The sequence below is a fragment of the Ictidomys tridecemlineatus genome, chromosome X, assembly GCF_052094955.1.
Source record: "Ictidomys tridecemlineatus isolate mIctTri1 chromosome X, mIctTri1.hap1, whole genome shotgun sequence".
NCBI classification, from domain to species: Eukaryota; Metazoa; Chordata; class Mammalia; order Rodentia; family Sciuridae; genus Ictidomys; species Ictidomys tridecemlineatus.
Window position 1 is genome coordinate 30319469 of NC_135493.1, and position 24264 is coordinate 30343732.

General features: G+C 38.1%; 1 protein-coding gene across 2 annotated transcripts; it reads left to right on the top strand.

The window, feature by feature from the left end:
* The first annotated feature begins 1453 nt into the window (after positions 1-1453).
* Positions 1454-23807, top strand: Steep1 (STING1 ER exit protein 1). Of its 2 annotated transcripts, XM_005319379.5 has the most exons (7): positions 1456-1615; positions 4919-5036; positions 17702-17743; positions 19686-19824; positions 20544-20633; positions 21196-21288; positions 22870-23807. In XM_005319379.5, the coding sequence occupies exons 1-7, from the start codon at positions 1492-1494 to the stop codon at positions 22930-22932; spliced, it is 669 nt and encodes a 222-aa protein (XP_005319436.1). In that variant the 5' UTR covers positions 1456-1491; the 3' UTR covers positions 22933-23807. The 2 variants fall into 2 exon arrangements, with proteins under 2 accessions (XP_077890456.1, XP_005319436.1); XM_078034330.1 differs by lacking the exon at positions 17702-17743 and having other exon boundaries at positions 1454-1615.
* The last annotated feature ends 457 nt before the right edge of the window (positions 23808-24264 follow it).

Consider the following 24264-nt stretch of genomic DNA (forward strand, 5'->3'; position numbering starts at 1 on the left):
TGGCATGTGTAAGGCAGTGGGTTCAATTCTCAGTACCACATATAAATAAATGAAAAGGTCTCTCAATAACTAAAAAACATTAAAAAAAGAAATATTAGCATAGCTATAATAACAAAGATGGTAAAAATTACTGGCAAAGATATGGAGAAATTAGAACTTTCATACTTTGCTGGTAGGGAAGTAAAACATACAATTGCTTTTAAAAACCCTCAAGGAGTTTCTCAAAAATTTACATGTAGCCAGCACTGTGGCACATGCATGTAATCCCTGTGGCTTGGGAGGCTGAGACAGGAGGATTGCAGGTTCAAAGCCAGCCTCAGAAAATTAGCGAGGCCCTAAGCAACTTAGGGAGAGGGAATGGCTCAGTGTTTTAAGTGCCACTGGGTTTAGTCCCGTTACCTCCTCTCCCCCAAAAAATTTACATGCACACTTACTCTCTGAGCCAGTAATTTGACTCTTATGTACACACCTAAAAGAATGGAAAACAGTAGTCCTTGCAAAAAATTATATATGAATATTCATAGCAGCATTATCTATAACAGCCAAAAATATAAACAAGGTAAATATTCATTAACTGATGAATGTATAAACAAAATATGGTATATCCATGTCATGAAATACTATTGAACCATGAAAAGACATGAAGTCATACAATATGGATTAAACTTGAAAACATGCTAAGCGAAAGAAGCCAGACAAATGATCACATGTTATATAATTCAATTTATATAAAATACTAGAATAGGAAAATCCATAGGATAGTAGACTAGTGTTTGCCAGGGACTGGGAAGGAGGCAGGCAGTGACTATTAATAGGTATTAATAATATAGTTTGAGATGATGAAAATGTTCTGGAATTAATTAGATAATGATGGTTGAACAACTTTGTGAATATAAAGAATGAATTTTTTTTATCTTCATTTTATTTTTATGTGGTGCTGAGGATCCAACCCAGGGCCTCGTATGTGTTAGGCGAGCGTGCTACCACTGAGCCACAACCCCAGCCCCCAAGAATGAATTTTATATGAATCATATCTAATGAATATATGCTTCATTAGGTACTCATCCTGAACAGTACCATTAAAGAAAAAAATCATAGACACACCTAAAAATCTGTATTATGCATATATAATGTATAATGTACAGTCCTTTTTATATCAGGATATATATATATATATATATATATACACACACACATGTATAATTTAAATATCCATGAGCATATATTAATTTAAATAAATTATTTAAATAATACTGAAGATGTCACAACTAAAGCAGTCCCAGCTAACTTAGCGGAGGTGAAGGAAGTTCTGGGAGTCTTGGAGTGAGCCCCCGCGAATCTTAGCCTGATGGGACAGCCCGGAAGTTCTTGAGACTACTACTGACACGTGACTCAACGTTGCTTGGAGAGAAAAGGTGCGGCGCGCTTGTGACGTCATTTCTGCGCTACTTTCTTCGTTGTCTTTGAGGTATCTAGCCGCCTCTGGGAACTATGCCTAAAGTAGTGTCCCGGTCGGTTGTCTGCTCCGACACCCGGGACCGTGAGGAATATGACGACGGCGAGAAGCCTCTCCACGTCTACTATTGTTTGTGCGGCCAGATGGTCCTGGTTCTAGGTGAGTAGTCGCGAACTGGAAGGCGTCTGCAAGGAGCGAGTCTGTGGGTTCTTTTTAAAAAAAATTTTTAAAAAACATCTTTATATTTATGTGTTACTGAGGATCGAACCCAGTGCTTCACTGCAGGTTCTTTTTGAGGGGAGCCGGTGGGTACTGGGGATTGAACCCACGGGCGATTTATCAATGAGCTGTATCTCCAGTCCAGTTTTTTTTTTTTAATATTTTTTTCAGTCCAGTTTATTTTGAGATAGGATCTCGTCAAGTTGCCCAGTCTGGCCTGGAATTTGTAACCCTCCTGCCTCTACCTCCCCAGTCGCTGGATTACAGGCGGGCGCTCGCACCCGGCTTAGTCTGTGGGTCCTTGAAGGTGAATTTCCTCCGGCTGTCATCTGGGCGCCACCTCTCACTGAAGTTTAGTGGCTTTTCCCTTACCGTCAGAATCCTCCCTACACATTCTTTCTCCACTCTTGACGTTTTTTTGTTTGTTTCGTTTTCTGCTTAACCTTGTATCAATGTCTATAGACCTCCCTCTAAACTCCTTGTTAAAACACACACACACACACACACACACACACACACACAATCTCTCCCCTCAATTCACTCCAAATACTTTGTGATTTTCTGCTGGATACAAAGATGCTGTCGTCTTAGAATAAATAAAAATAAAGCCCTCCTTGATTCTACATTTCCCTCCACCTATAACCCCACCCCTATGCTGCTTTTGTAGCAAAACCTATCAAAAGACTTGCCTAAAGACTGGGGCTGTGGCTCAGTGGTAGAGTGCTTGCCCAGCATGTGTGAGGCACTGGGTTCGATTCTCTGCACCACATATCAATCAGTAAATAAAATAAAGGTCTATTGACAACTACGAAAAAAAAAAGAGTTGTCTATATTGGTTGTCTCGACCCACTTCCGTTAGACTTTCCTTCCCACCCCTCACCTTCAAAACCGTGTTTGTTAAGCTTACTGACTAAATACCATTCTGGTGGCTAATTATCTTCATGTTAATTAATCACCCTGTCAGTGGCATCTGAAACATATGATCATGCCATTTTTCTCGTGACATATTCTTTATTTACTTCCAAGACTCTACACCTCCTGATTTTTCTCCTACCTCAAATGTTGTCCCTTCTCAGAGTCTAGCTCCTTTTTCCCTCTCAGACTTTTAGAGATTTCAAGGCGTTAGAGCTCGGTATCTCGCTGCCAGTCTGTACTCACTCCCTCAGTGATCTCAACCAGACCCCAGCTTTCAATACCACCTATTTGCTGATACTTCCCAGATGTTCATCTTTAACCTGAACCTCTCCTTCAGCTCCACTTACCTATTCAATATCTCCACTCGGATGTCTAATGGACCTCTCAAATATATCATGTTTAGAATTGAATTCATGATCTCCTGCCCGCTGCTCTACAATTGCCCTGATTATAGTGTTCCCTGTTGCAATGGTGATACTGTAATTAATTCACTGAGAGGAGTGAACAAGCTATTGTATAAACTGCCTACTGTTCTATAATTCTCTTCACTTTCTCTGCTTTATAACTGTACCTGTTTTATTTCATATTTGTTTTCAGATTAACCTCCTCCAACTAGGATGGGTCATTTGCATATATATAACTTTCTCCTTAACACTTACCCACTTTTCCCATTGCCTTCCTCATAGGCTTGGATACTTGGTTGACTCTTCTAACTAATAAATTGTAGCACAAACGAAGTGTACTCTAATCACAGAAATACACATAGGAACTTGAGTTGCGGTGTTGGGAAGTTTTTTTTTCTGGGAAGGGTACTGGGGATTGAATCCAGGGGCACTTAACCACTGAGCCACAGCCCCCAGCCTCCAGCATTGTTAATTTTTTAAATTTGAAACAAGCCCTAAGTTGCTTAGGGCTTCACTAAGTTGCTGAGGCTGGCCTTGAACTTGTGATACTCTTGTCTCAGCCTTGTGAGTCTCTGGGATTACAGGCATGTGCCATCACATCTGGCAGTTTTTTTTTAATTTTTATTTTTTTGTGTGTGTCTGTCTCACAGTTTATTTAACAATATGTAATAATAAATCTAATTTTAACAGTGTTTACAGTGACCCAAAGTTCATATTTATAAGTAATCAGCTTTAATTGCATGATTTACAGCAGTAGAGGGTTTTTGCTTTCTATTTTCAAGTTTTATAGAAAGTGTATATGTGTATTGGGAGGCAGGGCATGGTAAGGTGAAAGAAAGCAAGCAAAGAAAAAATCCCAGGGACATTTCACAAGTTAAAATCATCCCACTGGAATTGTTTCTTATCCTCTTTTTAAATTGTTTTTCCTTTTTAGATGTAAAATTAATGAATTTTTTTTCAAGAAACAGAAACCACAATATATAATACATCAATTTAGCCGCTGCCCCTGTATATTTTGAAAAAGTAATTTTTCTCTCTACAAGTACAAATTATTTTAATACTTAGGGTTTTATGATCAGACTTATGAATAGAAAATTTTCGGGAGCACAAAAGCTGACTTGAGGGGAGGAAAAGGGAATTTTTTAAATATTTATTTTTATGTGGTACTGAGGATTAAACCCAGTGCCTCACATGTGAGAGGCAGGTGCATTACCACTGACCTACAGCCCTAGCCCCTGGAAGGGGGATTTTTCAAAATATTTTTTAGTTGTAGTTGCCAGACTACCTTTATTTTATTTATTTATTTTTATGTGGTGCTGAGGAACAAACCCAGGGCCTCACATGTGCTAGGTAAGTGCTCTACCGCTGAGCCACAACCTCAGCCCCAGGAAGGGGGATTTTTAAAAGAACGCTTTTTAAAGAATGAGTATTTTTATACCTAGAGGGAAAAAAATTGATATAATTTTAAAGTAACAACCCCCTTTTGTCCTTTGGTTTTATAAATGTTCTTTTATTTGATTCTTCCATAAAGTGAGGAAAATAGGGAAAAGTGTCAACCATCTGAACCAGTAGATAATTGTTAGTGTTACATATTTTCACTAATTAAAAATAGTAAAACCTCTTGGGGTGCAAGGCAGGAACATATGGTTGGCATCAGACATCAGCCTCTTCCCAGGGCACTGATCTTTCAATGAAGAAAAAGTCCCTGAAATGGGAAGTGATTTGCCAAAGATGATCAGGGTAACAACAGAGCTGGGGCCAAAACCAAGGTTTTCCTGACACCAAGTCATTTTTAGTTGGAAGCTTCCATCAGCAGAGTAATTATAGTAAAAGTTATAGTGCTACAGCTGCCACTGAAAACTTCTGATTGGATCAAGACCTTTTTCAGTGACTCTACTGACCAAATCTTTCTTCATTCTTTCAGATTGTCAGTTAGAGAAATTGCCCATGAGGCCCCGGGACCGATCCCGTGTGATTGATGCTGCCAAACATGCTCACAAATTTTGTAATACAGAAGATGAGGAGACTATGTATCTTCGGAGGTAAGGGGTTGATGCTCTGTCTAGGATTTTGCTCTTGTGTCAGGGTCTGTTTCTGAAGAGTACATATTCATCTAATGTTGAGCAGCTCATCTATTTGGGCCCAATTCTTTGACATTTGTGGTAGTTTTCTAAATTCTGTTAGTGCAGCAAAATCTTCATTGTGTTTTGGTGAAGTAGTGCTGAGATTTGATTCTACTGCCATTTGATAGCTGAAATTTGACAGGTTTGAATGAATTCATTCAACCTGTAATTTTTTGGAGTGCGCCACATGCCAGGCATTGAGCTAGGTACTAGATCTGTGAATGAATAAACTACCAGCTATAACATTAAAGAGGTAATAGCTCTGGTGTTATAAACAGAAGGTTATGGGAAAGGCTTCAAAAGATAGTGGCATTTGTGGTTGGCCTGAACTAGGATTTTATCAGGTAGATGAGGGGGATTAGGAACATTCCAGGTGGAGGGAATCTAGAGGCACTGAAAGCATTAAACATGGTGTACCTGAGAAATCTGAATAGTCCTTTGTGGCCAGAGCACAGGTTATTTTACAGAAAGGGGTTCATGCATACTGGGGTGAGAACAGAGTACTGTGCTAAAGGGGACAAGATTATACTTTGATTTATAGGCAGGCAATGAAGAGCCAGTCTCCATTTTTTAAGCAGAGTAGTGACATGGTTATATCTGTTTTAGATTGGGGAATTCTTGATATATTTGGGAAAATGAAGCCTGCATTAGGGATAAAGTTACATGAAAAGAATGTGGAGCAAGAAGAAAGGAATGAAGGTTTACAAAGCACATTAAAGAATTGGAACTATCCAGGTGCAGTGGTGCATGCTTGTAATCCTAGCGGCTCAGGAGGCTGAGGCAGGAGGATTGTGAGTTTAGCAGCTGAGCGAGGCTCTAAGCAACTTAGTGAGACCCTGTCTCTAAATAAAAAAGGCTGGAGATGTGGCTCAGTGGTTAGTGACCCTGGGTTCAATCCCCGGTACTGGAAAAAAAATAAAAGAATTGGAACTACTGAACAAGAAGAAAGTAGTGATGTGGTAAACAAGAGAGGAGAGTTTTAACAAGTATGTATGTGTGTTCATCAGGTGTGGGGGTGCCCATTATAAAGAGGTGCCAAATGGCACTGAGAGGTCAATCCTAGGGAATTAAGTCCATGCATTTGTTCATTAAATATTCCTTTTGTTGAGCTCCTTTTGTGTGCCAGGTACTGTCCTAGAAGCCTGGAATATCCCACTATATTAGAATGCTAGAGCTACCATAATAAAATACCACAAACTGGGTGGCTTTAAACAACAGGAATTATTGTCATAGTTTTAGAGGCTAGAAGTCCACAAGGTGGGCTCAAGCGGTAGCGCGCTCTCCTGGCATGCATGCGGCCCGGGTTCGATCCTCAGCACCACATACAAACAAAGATGTTGTGTCTGCCGAAAACTAAAACATAAATATTAAAAATTCTCTCTCGGGCTGGGGATGTGGCTCAAGCGGTAGCGCTCTCGTCTGGCATGCGTGCAGCCCGGGTTCGATCCTCAGCACCACATACAAACAAAGATGTTGTGTCTGCCAAAAACTAAAAAATAAATATTAAAATTCTCTCTCTCTCTCTCTCTCTCTCTCTCTCTCTCTCTCCCACTCTCTCTTTTAAAAAAATTCTCTCTCTCTCTCTCTCTCTCTCTCTTTAAAAAAAAAAAAAGAAGTCCACAGGTGTCTGTAGGGTTGTGTTCTCTCCGAAGATTCTAGCTTCTTGCCCCTTCTTAGCTTCTCGTTTTTGCTAGCAGTCCTTAGTGTTCCTTGGCTTCTTTTTTTTTTTTTTGTAGTGTTCTTTTTTTAAAATATCTTTATTTTATTTGCTTATTTTTTATGTGGTGCTGAGGATTGAACCCAGGGCCTCACATGTGCTAGGCAAGTGCTCTACCACTGAGCCACAGCCTAGCCCTTCCTTGGCTTCTAACTGTGTCACTCCAACATCCGCCTTGCATCATCATGTGGTATTTTTCTATTGTCATCTTCTTTATAAGGGTACCGGTCATATTGAATTAAGGGCCCATCCTATTCTACTCTAACCTCATCTTCTTTAGGGTGGTCTACGAATGAGCTACAATCCTCAGCCTTTTTATTTTTATTTTTTTGGTACTGAGGATTGAACCCAAGGGCACTTTACTACAAAGCCACATCCCTGGCCTTTTTTTTTTTTTTGTATTTTATTTAGAGACGGGGTCTCACTGAGTGGATTAGGGCCTCACTAAGTTGCTGAGGCTGGCTTTCAACTCACAATCCTCCTGCCTCAGCCTCCTGAGCTGCTGGGATTACAGGCATGTGCCACTGTGCCCAGCAGCTTTTTTTATTTTACTTATTTATTAATTTTTTAGTACTGGGGACGGACCTCAGGGGCACTCAACCACTAAGCCACATCCCCAGCCCTATTTTGTATTTTATTTAGAGATAGGGTCTCACTGAGTTGCTTAGCACCTTGCTGTTGCTAAGGCTGACTTTGAACTCGTGATCCTCCTGTCTCAGCCTCCCGAGCCACTGGGATTACATGTGCGTGCCACCGCGCCTGGCTAGCGTTTTTATGTTTTGAGACAGGGTTTCTCTAAGTTGCTTAGATCCACACTAAATTGCTAAGGTTGGCCTTGAACTTGTGATCCTTCTGCCTCAGCCTCCTGAGTTGCTGAGATTACAGGCATGTTCTACTGCACCCAGCTAACCATGTCTTTTTTGGTTTTGTTTTGTGATGCTGAACAATGTACACAGGGCCTTGTGCCTGCTAGGCAAGCACTCTGCCACCTCTTTATACTCCCAACCCTCTGACCTCATCTTCACTGCTTGTACCTGCAATAACTCTGTTTCTAAATAAGATCACATTTTGAGGTTCCTAGAAGGACACAAATTTTAAAGAATACTGTTCAACCCAGTACAACCAGTAAACAAGTAAAGAATGTATGGAGCTTATATTCTAGTGTTATATAGGAAAAAGCTATAGGCTGGCATCTAGTTATGTTTAATTTAAGAAACAAAATTATTGTTAGCCCACACTAATGAAGAGTTAGAGACCACCAGTAGGTGATTTCAGTAACCAGTCAGACCTCAGCACCATTATAACATCAGGGCTTCTAGAATTGAGCAGCTGAAGAGAAAAATAGGTTATATACAAGGTGCAGATGAGAATACAGATCATAAAATTGATGAAATTTGCAAAGGAAGGCCTCCAGGAAACATTGGGTAAATAGTCCATTATGGTATGTGGGAAGATTTATAAATAACACTTATCTATTTAAGGATAATCCATTTTCTTATGTTTTCTGTTTGTTTGTTTGTTTTGGTACTGAGGATTGAACCCAGGGTGCTTAACCACTGAGTCTCATCCCCAGCCCTTTTTTGTATTTTATTTAGAGACAGGGTCTTGCTGAGTTGCTAAATGCCTCACTAAGTTGCTGAGGCTGGCTTTGAACTCGTGATCCTCCTGCCTTAGCCTCCCAAACTGCTGAGATTACAGGTGTGCACCACCACACCCGGCCTATTTTCTTTTTCTTTTTTTTTTTTTTAATTTTTTTAGGTGTAGATGGATACAATATCTTTATTTTATTTATTTGTTTTTATGTGGTGCTGGGGATTGAACCCAGTGCTTCACACATGCTAAGGCAAGCGCTCTACCACTGAGCCACGACCCCGCCCCCCCCCCCCCGGCCTATTTTCTTATGTCTGTCTTCCACCATTATTTACATTATGATTTTGAAAATACTGACTATCTTTAGGATCACTAAAATATTGATTGTATATACTTATATGTAGCAATAATATGAATAATTGTATAATAGCATTTTGTGTCTATCTTAAGTTAATATGTGTTATTTAGTTAGTACATAAATAATCTAATACAACTAGGCCACAGGCTCCTATGATATCATAAGGTAGATGTCCTCACCACTAGTCAGAGAACTACTGGGTGACCCTAGAATGAAGTAGAAACTCTGTAATCCAATCAGTCTGATCCTAGAGGTGAGAAAGCCTTAGTGCCAGGAAGTGCTCAGGCTGTTCTACTCTGACCAAGTGACTGTTAGGCTATAGAGTTCTTAGAATTTGTCAAAAAGCCAGGGTAATCCTTGATTAATTTAGTTCCTGCTGTAATCACAAGCAGTCTTTCCAAGAACCCACTCACTCCTCTCCCCTACTGTCCATGGTGGAAGTCTGATCTTTCCTCTTTTTCATCCAGGTGAGTTAAAGAAAGTGCCAGTTACTGAAAATAGAGGAGTCTGCTCAGCATATGCCCTGAAACCTATTCCTTTCTACCTCCAAGGCTCTCCATTCCAAAGTAACCCTCAAAACACTACCATTACCTAGTACCCCCTTTCTGTTTTCACTTCCCGAGTTGCAAATTCAGTGGATGCTTTTCTGACCCTATCATTGTTATCATGCCTTCCTTGATGCTATTAACTTCTTTGATATCTGTGAAGCTACTCTTATGATTCTCCTCCTCCTTTGGTCTTCTCAGTTTTCTGGATTCTGTTTCTTCTCCCTGCTCCTTAAGTATTACTATTTCCCAGGGTTTGAACCTTGATTTTTGTCCCCTTTCTGTTATATCCTCCTTGAGTATTCTCACCCCTTCCATGGCATCAATTATACTTGCATGCTCATGACACTTAAAATCTAGATCTGTTGACATTTCTCTCCTGTTTCCCAGAACTATGTATCTAACTGTTTACTGTGCCTCTTTACCTGATGTCCTACCTAGAACCAACATGACTAAGGCCAAACTCATATTTCTCTGACTCTTCATTACTTATAGCAATGCCTTTCAAACATTTTCAGACAAGTAACTTTTCAGTGAAATTCTTATCCAGAGTATAAATAAAAATGTTAAGCATGAAGCTCCTCTGATTGGGGAAGAATTAAGCCTAATCCATAAGGACTGATGCCTCCTCATGTGGTTGCATTTAAGAATCATTGCAGAGCACAACTTTCTTTTTTAATGCTACCAGGGTTGAACTCAGCGGCACTTAACCACTAAGCCACATCCCCAGTCCCTTTTTATGTTTTATTTAGAGACAGGGTCTCACTGAGTTGTTTATGGCCTTGCTAAGTTGCTGAGGCTGACTTTGAACTTGAGCTCTTCCTGCCTCAGCCTCCCAAGCTGCTGGAATTATAGTTGTGCACAACTATTCCCTGCTTGCAGAGCATAATTTTATTTTGCATATTTTTTAGTTGTAGATGGACATAATACCTTTATTTTATTTACTTATTTATTTTTTATGTGGTGCTGAGGATCGAACCCAGTGCCTCACACATGCAAAGCAAGTGCTCTACCACTGAGCTTATTTTTATTATTTATGGTACTAGGGATTGAAGCCAGGGTTTTGTGCATGCTGGGAAAGCACTGTACTACTGAGCTATATCCCCTGCTTCTGGAGCACAGGTTATAAAATCCTGATTAGCAGGATAAAATCCAAGCCTGAAGGTTCCTTATGATCTGGCCTGTACCATTCTTTTTTTTAAAAACATTTATTTCTTAGAAGTAGTTGGACACAATACCTTTATTTATCTATTTATTTATTTATTTTCATGTGGTGCTGAGGATTGAACCCAGGGCCTCACACGTGCTAGAAAAGTGCTCTACCGCTAAGCCACAACCCCAGCCCCTGGCCTATACCATTCTGTCCATTCACATCTCCTGGCATTCCCTTGATTTTTTTTAAGCAACAGCATACATTTATCTTTTCTTATAATTTCTGTTGGTCAGAAATTTAAGAACAAGCTTAGCTTGATAGTTCTAGTCTCTCATGACGCTGTGGTCATTAAGAGGTCATTAAGAGGAGCAGTCATTTGATATTTTGATCAGGATTGAAGGTTCTACTTCCATCATGGCTTACTCACATGGTTGACAGCTTTATGCTAACTGATATCAAGAAGCCTCAGTTTCTTACCACGATATTAACAGTTTTAAAGTATACCAATACAAAATTGTTATCAATAGTTGCCATGCTATACATTAGATCTCCAGAACTTATTCATTCATCTTGTGTAACAGAAACTTTATACCCATTGAACAACTCCTCCCTATTTCCCTCACCCCCAGTGCCTGGGAACCTCTATTCTACTCCTTCTATGAGTATGACAATTTTAGATTCTACAAATGAATGAGATCATGCAGGATTTGTCTTTCTGTGCCTGGCTTATTTGATTTAGTGTAATGTCCTCTAAGTTCATCCCCATTAACACTAATGGAGGATTTACTTCTTTAAGGCTAAATAATATTATTTTTGTTTGTGGACATGCCTCCTTTTCTTTTCCTATTCATTTGTCAATGGATGGTTAGACTGTTTCCATTTCTTGTCTATTGTGAATAGTGCTGCAATAGAAATGGGAGTACATGTGTCTCTTCAACATACAGATTTAATTTCCTTTAGATATGTATCTAGTTGTGGAATTGCTGGATCATAAATAGTTCTATTTTTAATTTTTTAAGGAACCTCCATATTGCTTTCTATAGTGGTTCTACTCATTTACATTCCTACCAACAGTATGCAAGGGTTTCCTTTTCTCCATATCCTCACCAGCACTCAATATCTTTTGTTATTTTTTTTGAAAATAGCCATTTTTTTTAAAGAGAGAGAGAGAGAGAGAGAGAGAGAGAGAGAGAGAGAGAGAGAGAGAATTTTTAATATTTATTTTTTAGTTCTCGGTGGACACAACATCTTTATTGGTATGTGGTGCTGAGGATCGAACCCGGGCCGCACGCATGCCAGGTGAGCATGCTACTGCTTGAGCCACATCCCCAGCCCCCCCCCCAAAAAAAAATAGCCATTTTTACTGGAATGAAGTCATAGGTCATTGTGGTTTGGATTTACATTTCCCTGATGATTAGTGATGTTGGATATTTTTTCATATATCTGTTGACCATTTGTCCTTTGTGTGTGTGTGTGTGTGTCGCGGGGGGGGGGGTGCTGGGATTGAACCCAGGGACTTGTGCATGCTAGTCAAGCACACTACTACTGAGTTACATTCCCAGTCCTGTATGTCTTCTTAAGAAATGTCTATTCAGCCAGGCACAGTGCCTGTAATCCCAGTGGCTTGGGAGGTTGAGCAAGAGGTTCACAAGTTCAAAGCCAGCCTCAGCAATTTAGCAAGACCCTAAGCAACTCAGTGAGATCCTATCTCTAAATAAAATATTAAAAGGGGCTGGGGATATTATTCAGTGGTTAAACATCTTTGGTTTCAGTCTATGATACCAAAAACAACAAAAATCAAAATATCCATTCACATTCCATTTACTCAAGAGGCTGAGGCAGAATTATCACAAATTTGAGGCCAGTGTGGGCAACTTAGTGAGACTAAGTTGAATTAAAAATTAAAGGGCTGGGGATGTGGCTCAAGCGGTAGCGCAATCGCCTGGTATGCATGCGGCCCGGGTTTGATCCTCAGCACCACATACAAACATAGATGTTGTGTCAGCCGAAAACTAAAAAAAAAATAAATTAAAAAAAATTAAAAATGAACTAGGGATGTAGCTCAGTGGCAGAGTACCACTGGGCTCAATCCCCAGTAAACCCCCTTCCCCAAAAAAGAATTGTCTATTCAGGTGTGTTGCTCATTTTAATTGATTTTTTGCTATGCTATTGAATTATATGCAGAAGTTTCTAGTTTGGTGTAATCCTGCTTTTGTTGTTGTTGTTGTTGTTGCTGCCTGTACATTTGGTGTCAGATCAAAAAAAAAAAATCACTAAGTCACTGGACCATACTAATGTCAAGAAGCTTTTTCCCCAAATTTTATTCTAGTAGTTTTACATTTTCAGTCTTATATTTAAGCCTTTAATTCATGTTGAGTTAATTTATGTATAAATGGTGTTAGATAAAGGTCTGATTTCATTTTTTTTTTTTTTTGCCTGTGGATATCCACTTTTCCCAGCACCATTGTTTGAAAAAAGAATCCTTTTTTCATTGTGTGGTCTTGCCAACCTTGTTGAAGATCAGGACTATAAATACCTGGGTTTATTTGTGAACTCCCTATTCTTGTACTGATTTTATTTTTTTGGCATGTTGACCCATTCTCATATTCCTGGGAGAAATTCCAGTTGGCCGTGTTGCAGTTTTTCTTTTCTTTTCTTTCTTTTTTCTTTTTTTTTCAATTGAACCCAGGACCTTGCACATGCTAGGCAAGTGCACTACCACTGAGTTACATCCCCAGCTCCGTTGCACAATTTTTTCTACATGCTCCTGGATTCACTTTGCCAGTATTTTTTGCCACTTTTATTTGTATGTATATTCTTTTTTTTTTTTTCTTGTTTGGTGGTGCTGGGGTTTGAACACAGGGCCTTGCAGGTGCTAGGCAAGCACTCTACCACTGAGCTACGCCCCAGCCTGTATGAATATTCTTAAGTGATATATCTCTAGTTTTTTATTGTCATATGTTTGTGTGGGTTTGATATTGGTATAAAATTATCATCACAGAATGAATTGGGAAGTGTTCCCTCATCTTCCCTTTTCTCCAAAAAAAAAAAAAAATGTGAAGCCTTATAGAATTATTTTTTGAACTTTGAGTAAAATTCACCTTATGCCTCTGATTCTGGCCTTTTCTTTAAGAAAAGATTTTTTATTACTAATTCAACCTCTTTACTTGTTATAGTTTGTTCAGGTTTTCTATTTTTTCTTGAGTGAGCTTTGACAGTTTGTGTCAGTCTTTCATTGTAAGAATCTGTTTCTTCTAGGGTATCTAACTTTACTGGCATATAATTGTTCATATTTATAATCTTACAATCTGTATGATTGGTAATACAGCCTTGATTTTTAAAGTTCTAATGATATTAGACTATTTGTAATTACTATACTGCTTCACCTTTACATACAGTATTCCCTCTGACTAAAATGTCATTTTCTATCAGGAATATCAGCTTGAACATCACCTCTTTGTAAAGCCTTCCATGACCACCTCAGACGTACTTTGGCATTTCTACCTCTGTGTGGTCATTACACTTTATACATTCCTCCATTTAAGAACTTACCTCCTTGATTATAATTTTCTCACTAAACTGAATTCTTTTTTTTTTTAAAGTACTGGGGATTGAACCCAGGGATGCTTAACCACTGAGCCACATCCCCAGCCCAATTTTGTATTTTGTTTAGATACAGGGTTTCACTGAGTTGCTTAGGACCTCACTAAGTTGATGAGGCTGGCTTTGAACTTGTGATCCTCCTGCCTCAGCCTCCCAAGCTGCTGGGATTATAGGCGTGCACCATAGCGCCCGGCCCTTAAATTGAATTCTTAAAAAAATTAATTCAGCCACTATTTATTGCATCTCTAGTTTGTGTCTGGTTCTTTATTGAGCCCTAGAGTGATGAGACTTTCCAATCTCTGATCTCATGGATGGGATGACAAAATTAGTAAACAGAAAAATCAAGTAATAATGATTATGGAAAGCTATATGAATGAAATAGAGGACTGATATCACATGAGGTCTTCATAGAAAAGATGGTCAGGAAAGGCCTCTCTAACTAGGTTATGTATGAGGTGAGGCCAAAAAGGGTAGGAATGGGACAGCCTTGGCATTATTGTAAGAAGAGCATTCCAAGCAGTGAGAAGAGCATATGTATGTGAAAGTCAGAGGTTGGAAAGTACATGTTTGTTCAAAGAACAGAAGAAATTCTGGTGTGGCCAGTGTGTAGGGAGGGAGGGAAACAGTGTATGAGATTAGGCAGGGGCCCAGTTGTGTACTCAGCTCCTGGTAGACCATGGTAGAGAGTTTGGATTTTATTCTAGGTGTCTGTGGAAGCCATTCTTGCCTCTATTTAGAGAATAATTTAGAGTGAGACAGTAGAGGAAACAGATCCTAAAATAAGTGGTTAGATTTTATGTTTATGTTTTTGTTAGATTTGAATTCAAAGTGAGGAAGACCTAAGTATGACATACACATGTGAAAAAAGAAAAAGATTGCTTTGACCACAGAAAAATCTAAAATTTCCATATGATGAAAACAAAATCAAAGACAAATAACAAACTTGAGAAGAAATATTTGCAAGGAGCTAAGCATGGTGGCACATACCTGTAATCCCAGCAGTTTAGGAAGCCGAGGCAGGAGGATCCTCAAGTTCAAAGTCAGCCTCAGCAATTTAGAGGGCCCTAAGCAATTTAGCAAGATCCTGTCTCAAAAAAGGGTTGGGGATGTGACTCAGTAGTTAAGTGTTCCTAGGTCAATCCCTGGTACCCATACAAAGAGAAAAACAAAAGAAGGAAGAAATATTTGTAAAACCCTTTAACAATACCATGTTTCCTTAATATAAAATGAAGACATAACTCACTAGACAAAAGATATGCACTGACAGTTCACAAAAATACAAATGGCTGTTAAATTTATGAAAACATGTATAACTTCTGTCTTAAAAATAAATGCAAATTTGAAGATCCCATTTTTCACCCATGAGATTGACAGGGATGCAGTTTAATACATAATGTTGGTGAGACTGTAGGGAAACAGATCTCAATTTATTAATATTAGGACTATAAATTGGTTCAAGTTCTATAGAGTAATTTGGCAGTATTTAAAAATGTATACCCTTCTAGGAATTTATGCAGCAGAGAAAAGACATTTGGGTTTACCATATAAAGAAATACAATGTAGCCCTTGTAAAGAATAAAGCAAGCTGGAGGCAGTAGTACAGGCCTATAATCCCAGTAGCTCAGGAGGCTGAGTCAGGAGGATCACAAGTTCAAAGCCAGCCCCAGCAACTTAAGCCCTAAGCAACTCAGTGAGACCCTGTCCCTAAATAAAAATTTTAAAAAGGGCTGGGGATGTGGCTCTTTGGTTGAGTGACCTTGGGTTGAATCCTCAGTATCAAAAAAATTTTAAAAAGAATGAAGCAACTCTTTATCTATTTATATGGAAGAATCATATATGTGTATATGTTTTTATATGTATAAAAACATATATATATATATATATACACACACATATATATGTGTGTGTGTTAAATTTATGAAAACATGTATAATTTCTGTCTTAAAAAATAAATGCAAATTTGAAGATCCCATTTTTCCCATTTAAGAAACATTTTGAATGATTTTTTTAAAAAAGGTGAAGAATAGTGTAAAATATGGTACATTCATATAAAAAAGGAAAAATGGTGTTTCCTTATGTACCAGGGATTGGGATATAGTTCAGTGATAAAGTGCCTACCCAGCATGTGCAGGATTCAATCCCCAGCACAGAAAAAAAGCCTAGAGTGCTTGCCTACTGTGTACCTGTCAGTGTTCTTTGCTTGTACATGCATTGACTATCTCTGGGATGAACACAAAAAAATCAGAAGGATTTTGCCTATGGAGAAGGGAACTTGGTTTGTAGGGGACAGGTAGGATGGATATTTATTTTTCATTTTATTCTTGTATGTATACCTTATGCCTATGTTGACTATTAAAATTTTGAAACAGGCAAGAGGGGTTGAGTGAGGAGATCAGTCAGGAAGTTGTTTCAGTAGTAGAGGGAATTGATAATGGTGGCAGGAAGGTGGAAAAAAGTAGACATGTTCAAGAAATTTTTTTGAGATTAAATCCATCAGATTTGTTCATGAAGTAAGTGTGAGAAATGAGGGAAGGAGAAGAATCAAGGATGAGTTCCAAGTTTCTGTTAAGCAACTGGGTGGGTGGAATTGAGTCTTTTAATCAATGTGTTGGTTTTCTAAGGCAGTATCATGTGGGCTCTTGAGTTTGACTGCCTGGGCTTGAATTCAACCTCCTCTACTTCCTAGCACTACAATTTTGTGCAAATCTTGTAATTCATGCTTAAGTTCCCTCATCTGTAAAATGGGAATAATAATATATCCTACCTCACAGGGTTATTGTAAGGATTACATGAGTTAATAAATTTAATATTTTAGAATGGCTCATAGCATATGGTAAAAGCTATACCATTTTCCTTCTGTATCCACATGGAATTTGTTCCAGGACCTCCTATAGATACCAAAATCTGCAGATACTCAAGTCCCTAATATCAAATTGCATAGCATTTGCATATAACTTATTCTCTCACATACTTTAAACCATCTTTATGTTACTTATAATACCTATACAGCCTAAATGCTATGTAAATAATTGTTATACTGTATTGTTTAGGGCATAATAACAAAGAATGTACATGTTCAGTACTGACACAATTTTTTTTCTGAATATTTTTGATCCACAGTTGGTGGAATCCACACATGAGGAACCCTTGCATGTGGAGGGCTAACTATTTAAGTGGTTGCTGCTATCATTGTTAGTATGACTATAATCATTACTATGACAGTTATATTGCACCTCTTTCTCTTCTGTCAGGGTAACCATTTTAGGGGCTCAATAAATGCTTGTGGAAGGAAGGACGGAAGGAAGGAATGTTAGAACTTTAAAATTAACACATTTACCAATTGATCTGTGAAATGAAAAAATTTTAAAAAATATGTTTATTTTTTGGTTTTTTTTAGGTGTACACAGTATCTTTATTTTACATTTATGAGGTGCTGAAGATCAAACCCAGTGCCTCGTGCATGCTAGGCAAGTGCTCTACCACTGAGCCACAGCCCCAGCCCTGAAATGAAAATTTTTGAAAGGCCTTTTTAGTATGTGAAGAAATTAGATGGTATGGTTAATAGGTTATGAGATTTGCTCCTGCCTTCTTACTTTTTAACTTCCATTTTCTGTACAGGCCTGAAGGCATTGAACGACAATACAGGAAGAAGTGTGCAAAGTAAGTGTTAACCATGTGGGTTTCTACAGGAATAGGCAAGTAGAGGGATAATAGATTACGAAAATAACTATTTGGATACAATACTCTGTTGTGTCTCTGTATTTATAATATCAACTGCCTTCAAACCAAATACTAATATATTTCCTAAAGAGACTAGTCAGAGTTACATCCCTGACTAGCTGACCACAAAAATGAGTTTTTAACATAGTGCAATTTTATAAAAGTTGAGATGTAATCCATATGTAATGAAACTTGCCCATTTTAAGTGTTCAGTTTGATGGGCTTTGACAAAAAGAATACAGTCATGTAATACCACCAGCATCATGATATCAAACATTTCCAGCATTTCATATGCCTTTGCACTCTAACCCCCCACCCTCCCATTAGGCACTGCTTTCTGTTACAATGGTTTTGCCTTTCCTAAAATTTAAATTCTACAATATGTGTTGTATATGTATAGTATTTATCTTTTGCACCTTTTATTTTAGTCCTTCAAGTTATTATGTCATGGGGCTGGGATTGTGGCTCAGCCGCAGAGCACTCACCTAGAACGTGTGAGACCCTGGGTTCAATGTTCAGCACCACATAAAACTAAATAAATAAAATAAAGGTATTGTGTCCAACTACACTAAAAAATAAATATTTTTAAAAGTTATTATGTCATTAATCATTTATTCCTGTTTATTAATGAGTAGTATTCAATGTATCCAAGTTTGTTTGCCCATTCACCCATTTGAGGTGAACGGTGTTTTAGTTGTTTCCAGCTTGGGCTATTATAAGTAAAGTTGCTATGAATATTCTAGTATAAATTATAGTGTGCACATGTATTTTCTCTTGGAGTGGAATTGACTGGGCCATATGGTAAATGAAACTAGTGTAACTTAATCCAGACCTATTTGTAAAGTCTATTATAGGATCATAGACTCAAGAATCTTAAAGAATATTATGTGTATTTCCAGTTTTAGGCTATTAATAGTGACTATTAAACTAAAAAATTCAATCTTAATGAAACTATGGTTATAGTTTGTCTTTCAGAAGACTCAAACTAGGAGATTAAAGCTGAGGAAAATGGATAAGAATGCATTTTCACTCCCAGCCATATTGGATTGATGAAATTGTTTTTTATCATTTCTTGTAGGTCTACTTTGTTTAGCTGAATAAGCGTAATAATGGTCAGCCAAAGAAAGTGGTGATTACTACCAGGATTGGTTTGCCAACCACTACAGTGGAACCTTTACACTCCTCCCAACAGTACAAAAACAAAACAGAACAGAAAAAATCTAGACAAAATGCTCAAACCAGTTACCCAGGTGACTGGGAAGAATAGTGGCAGTTTTGACTGCAAAGCAATCAATAACATAAGTTAGGGTTTATCAGACTTATTGAATATTATAGATCACTTGAAATGTTCAGTAAACTTGCAGATTCACAGTCTTCACTCCCTACTTTTGCTGGATCAGGATCTTTTGGGAGAGACCTAGGAATCTTAACAGCAATTTTTTTTGAATATTTATTTTTTAATTATAGGTAGACACAATAACTTTATTTTATTTTATGTGGTGCTGAGGATTGAATCCAGTGCCTCATGCATGCCAGGCAAGCACTCTGCCTATGAGCTACAGCCCCAGCCCAGCAATTTTTTAATATTTATTTTTTTAGTTGTAGCTGGACACAATACCTTTATTTAATTTATTTATTTGTATATGGTGCTGAGGATCAAACCCAGGGCCTTGTATGTGCAAGGCGAGCACTCTACCGCTGAGCCACAACCCCAGCCCCTTCACAGCAATGTTAACAAGCACCATTTGGGAATCAGTCATTGAGAAAATCTAATCCTTATTTTATGACACAGAAATATTTCCAGAGTCTACATATGTTTTGCATATCTCTGAGGGGATTTGGAATCTAGAGTTCTTCTAGAGGTTCATTCTGCCTTTTGCAGGTGTGGACTACCACTGTTCTACCAGTCCCAGCCGAAGAATGCCCCTGTGACCTTCATTGTGGATGGAGCAGTAGTGAAATTTGGTCAGGGTTTTGGGAAAACAAATATATATACTCAGAAACAGGAGCCTCCAAAGAAGGTAATTATCATTGAAGGAGACAGACTGCTTAATACAGCTACAGATTTCGTCCCAAATATCTTTTATTGTGGTGCTAGGGATTGAACTCAGGGATTAATACATGCTTGGCAAATGCTATACTACTGAATTACACTCCCAGCCCCCATACTTTAAAATAAGGGTTTAGTACACAAGAAAGTGCCCTTTATGGATGTCTTCATTTTTTAAAATTTTTTAGTTGTAGATGGACACAATATCTTTGTTCATTTATTTTTATGTGGTGCTGGGGATTGAACCCAGTGCTAGGCAAGCACTGTACCACTAAGCTACAACTCCAGCCCCTAGATGTATTCATTTTTAAGAGAATGCCATTTTGTGTTTAAGCAGATATTACAGATTTGTAACACCTATTCTTTTTTTTCCTACAGTTGCCCCATGAGTAATCTTAGAAAATGTAGTTTTTATTCTCATTTATTTCCTTAAAAAATTATTTTTCCAGTGTGAATAATTAAACAGTAAATGAATTAGGCTAATTTTCAGAAAACATTTTAAAAACCCTTGGTGCCAAATGTTATAAAAATATAAATATAAATAAAAACATTGACACCTTTAGATAGGCAGCCTGTCCCAAAGAGGCAGTGCGCCCCCCCTGAACACAGGTGTGTGTACACTCACACTCACATGTGACTTATGGATCCTCTTGGGGTGAACTAGACTGACTCTTCTTCCTGCTATTTCAGGTGATGATGACCAAACGGACTAAAGACATGGGCAAGTTCAGCTCTGTCACCGTGTCTACCATTGATGAAGAGGAAGAGGAGATTGAGGCTGTAAGTGCTTCACCTCTCAAGGGAATTTGAATTTTGGGTGGGTTAAGAAAGGGAACTCCGGAGCTAGAGCATGATGTACCAGAACAATTAGAGACATTGCTTTCAGACCCTGCTCTGCTAGTAAGAAACTATGTGACACTGGGTTAAAGCCTGTTTCCCAGGACCTCAGGGATAGCTGTAAGATGTGCACAAGAGTTTGAATTCTTTCATTCCTCGTAAATTTGAAGACTACTGGACTAAATTATTTTAGAGCCTTTCCAGTCCAGCTCTGATGGTTTGGCAGTCTGTTCTCAGCAGCTGCAGCAGTAGCAGCCACAATTACCTTTCTGTTACTTCAGTAGAGTGAAGTTTATGGAGAGATGTGAACTATTATTTTTAAAATGATTTTGGTTGAAGCCTGAATTTCCCTGGATTATTGAAAAGAGCAAAAGTTGAAAAGGGAACAGAGGCCTGTCATTTTAGTAATGATTTCATGACTTGAACACTGTAAATTGTTGCTATGGTCTTTATTATAATTCCTCAGTGAGAGAGCTAGTTTAAGGATGCTTCTTTTTTCCTTCAGAGGGAAGTTGCTGACTCATATGCACAGAATGCCAAAGTGATTGAAAAACAGCTGGAGCGCAAAGGCATGAGCAAGAGGCGACTGCAAGAGCTGGTGAGTGCCATGGGATAGGAAGGCTCTGGCTTCTTTGTTTGGATTTCATCTCTGAACAACTGTCCAGCAGGCAGGGAAATATTTTAGGAAATCTCTTGGGGGTGACCAGTATAGTTGGCTGCTGACTTGTTAACCCTAGCTTGTGGTTGTTGGTATAACCTTCTCTGTAGTAGAGACTGCAGGGTCCAGGCCCTAAATTATAACACCTGTTATCTAACTAGGATGATATTTTAATCTGCTATTTATGGTCCAAGGTAAGGCATTTAAAGGTGAGATTTTCTGGATACTCTCCCAGGATGTAATGATGCATGATAGTGTTATTGGCAGTACCTGCATTGGGGTGGTTATTACTTTTTTTTTTTTAAGGAGAGAGAATTTTAATATTTATTTTTTAGTGTTTCGGCGGACACGACATCTTTGTTTGTATGTGGTGCTGAGGATCGAACCACAGGCTGCACACATGCCAGGCCAGCACGCTACCACTTGAGCCACATCCCCAGCCCCGGTTATTACTTCTTAAAGCATTGGTAGTTTCCTGTGTTATTCCAGGGTTTGAGCATGCATATCTATATTTGATGGTGCCTATATTTCTCTTTTTTATAATTGCTTATAATATTTTATTAAACTCTGACAGTGCTTCATTGATGCCTTATCAAAAGACATATACCATTTTCTTCTATATTAGACATTGATGGGCCTTTATTTTGTTCATTTATTTATATGTGGTGCTGAGAATTGAACATGCTAGGCAAGCACTCTATCACTGAGCCATAACACCAGCTCCTGACTGGTATAGTTTTGGTTGCTGTTTTACCTTGCAATAGTGGTCTAGAGTAGTCTCAAACTTTATAAGATGAAAAAAACAGTGTTTTCTTTTTAATTGCCAATTTTGTAATTTATAAAATGCAAATATTGAATTAACCTCAATTTATATTATTAAATTATTTCATTTTATTATTACTCTATCAAATTGCTATAAAAGTTTCTTAATGTTTACTCTTGATTTTTGCATGTATGTTGCATGACTGATTAACAAATAGTTCATGGACTCCAAAATTTAGTAGCACTGTTTTGGAATGGTGTTCTTCCCTATTCTGCCAAGAATAGGATAAGAATAGAATATGCCATGACATTGATTCCCTCAGCCCTTGGGAGATGCTGGGTTCCTGGAATCCCTGCATTCATTGTCTTAAGCCACAGCCTTGTATCTCTGCCTGTGTTTTGCCTACAAGTACCATTTTTTGAGTGTGCTATAACATCAGAAGGGTTGGAAAGAAGTTGTACAGACACATAAAGATTTTAGAATCACTTCTGGTTTGTACACTATATGTGTACTAAGGTAGAGTGTTTCTTTTTTTCCTATCTTTTATTTTTTTTCTTTCCATCTTTTTTATTGGTGTATTATAGTTGCACATAATGATGAGATTTGTTGTTACATATTCATACATGCACACAAAATGACAGTATAGTTTGGCCAATATCACTAAGGGAGAGTGTTTCCAAGTGTTTTCTTCAAATAAGGAAGGAAAAATAAGACTTTTGAATGATATATCAAGGCATACAATTTTTTTTCCTTTCCAGGCTGAACTGGAAGCCAAGAAAGCTAAAATGAAGGGGACCTTGATTGACAACCAGTTCAAATGACCAAGACTTTTCTCTGAGCCCAGACTGGAGGCAAGCATTTAGATCAAGAAGAAAACTAACTTCTTGATTACATGGACTGGTTTCTGTTTATTCCCTAGGAGGTGTCTTTATTTTGCTTCCCATTGATTCTCTTGCATTCAGTGAGGTCTTTGAGTCCATTTGACCTGCTTTCTAGGAGATGAATTTTTCTAAGTCTTTACGTAGGTTTTATGAACTATATATATTGTGTCCATTTGATATAAAATTCTTCAGCTACATAAAAAATTTATGAATAGATTAGTGCTGAGTGTGTCTAGTTTCTAAAATGACTTTTTATTCCTTTTTCAGTTAATAGAATATTGAAAGATTTTTGGAAAAATATTATGGTATGTCATAGAGAAAAGTAGCATGAATTATATGTAAAATTACAGCAAGTCATATCCTTTTAAGTGACTCTGTCTCTGGTCTTATAATGGCTCTTAGAATTGGCAATCTTTGTCCTATCAGCAGAGTTTCATTGAAAGTCAAAATCTGCATAAAGCTCTCTTTACTTCATATATTAAGAGTTATAGGTGAGCCATACCATATCAGACTTTATACTTAAAGAAGGAGAAGCCACAGGGCTGGAGATATTGGTCAGTCATAGAGTGCATGTGAGGCATGTGTGAGGTCTGGGTTCCATCCCCAGCACCACACATGTGTGTACATGCACACACACCCCAAAGTGAAAAGCCAGATTGTGTAGTGAGAGAGTTGGTTAGCTCAGATTTGAATTATAAAAGGATCTTATTAAGTAACCCAAGGGAGCTGCTATCTAGTGAGACAGCTGGGTGTACTGCTTCTCTGTGTGGGTACATGAAATAAATAAAATTATCTGCTAGGTATTGTTTATTTTACATTTGTTATTTGCAGAGGAATGTTGTGTGTATAAATATTATTTTATGTCATGCTGCTTCAGTGATATCAATATCTGTATATTTGTATTCATATTTTTATCTATTCCCTGTATTACACAGTGTAGGGTCAGAAAGCATGTTAACCTCCTCATATTATCTATAATGGATCACAGTTATTAGCAAGCATCCAAGACTTGTTTGTGAGTTGCTGCTGGGAAATGGTAGAACAGTTTTCTTTGTGTCTTTTCTGATTTCTTTGTTTTTCTTTCTTTTGGGGGAGGGTACTAAGGATTGAACTCGGGGGCATTCAACCACTGAGCCATATCCCTATATTGTATTTTATTAGAGACAGGGTCTCACTGAGTTGCTTAGTGCCTTGCTAAATTGCTGAGGCTGGCTTTGAACTCATGATCCTCCTGCCTCAGCCTCCTGAGCTGCTGGGATTACAGGAGTGCGC

Excerpts from the sequence above, each read along its gene's own strand:
- Steep1 (XM_005319379.5), top strand. The coding sequence starts at position 1,492 with ATGCCTAAAGTAGTGTCCCGGTCGGTTGTCTGCTCCGACACCCGGGAC. Across the intron at positions 20,634-21,195 it reads AGGAAGAGGAGATTGAGGCT|AGGGAAGTTGCTGACTCATA; the intron begins GTAAGTGCTTCA and ends TTTTTCCTTCAG. Across the intron at positions 21,289-22,869 it reads AGAGGCGACTGCAAGAGCTG|GCTGAACTGGAAGCCAAGAA; the intron begins GTGAGTGCCATG and ends TTTCCTTTCCAG.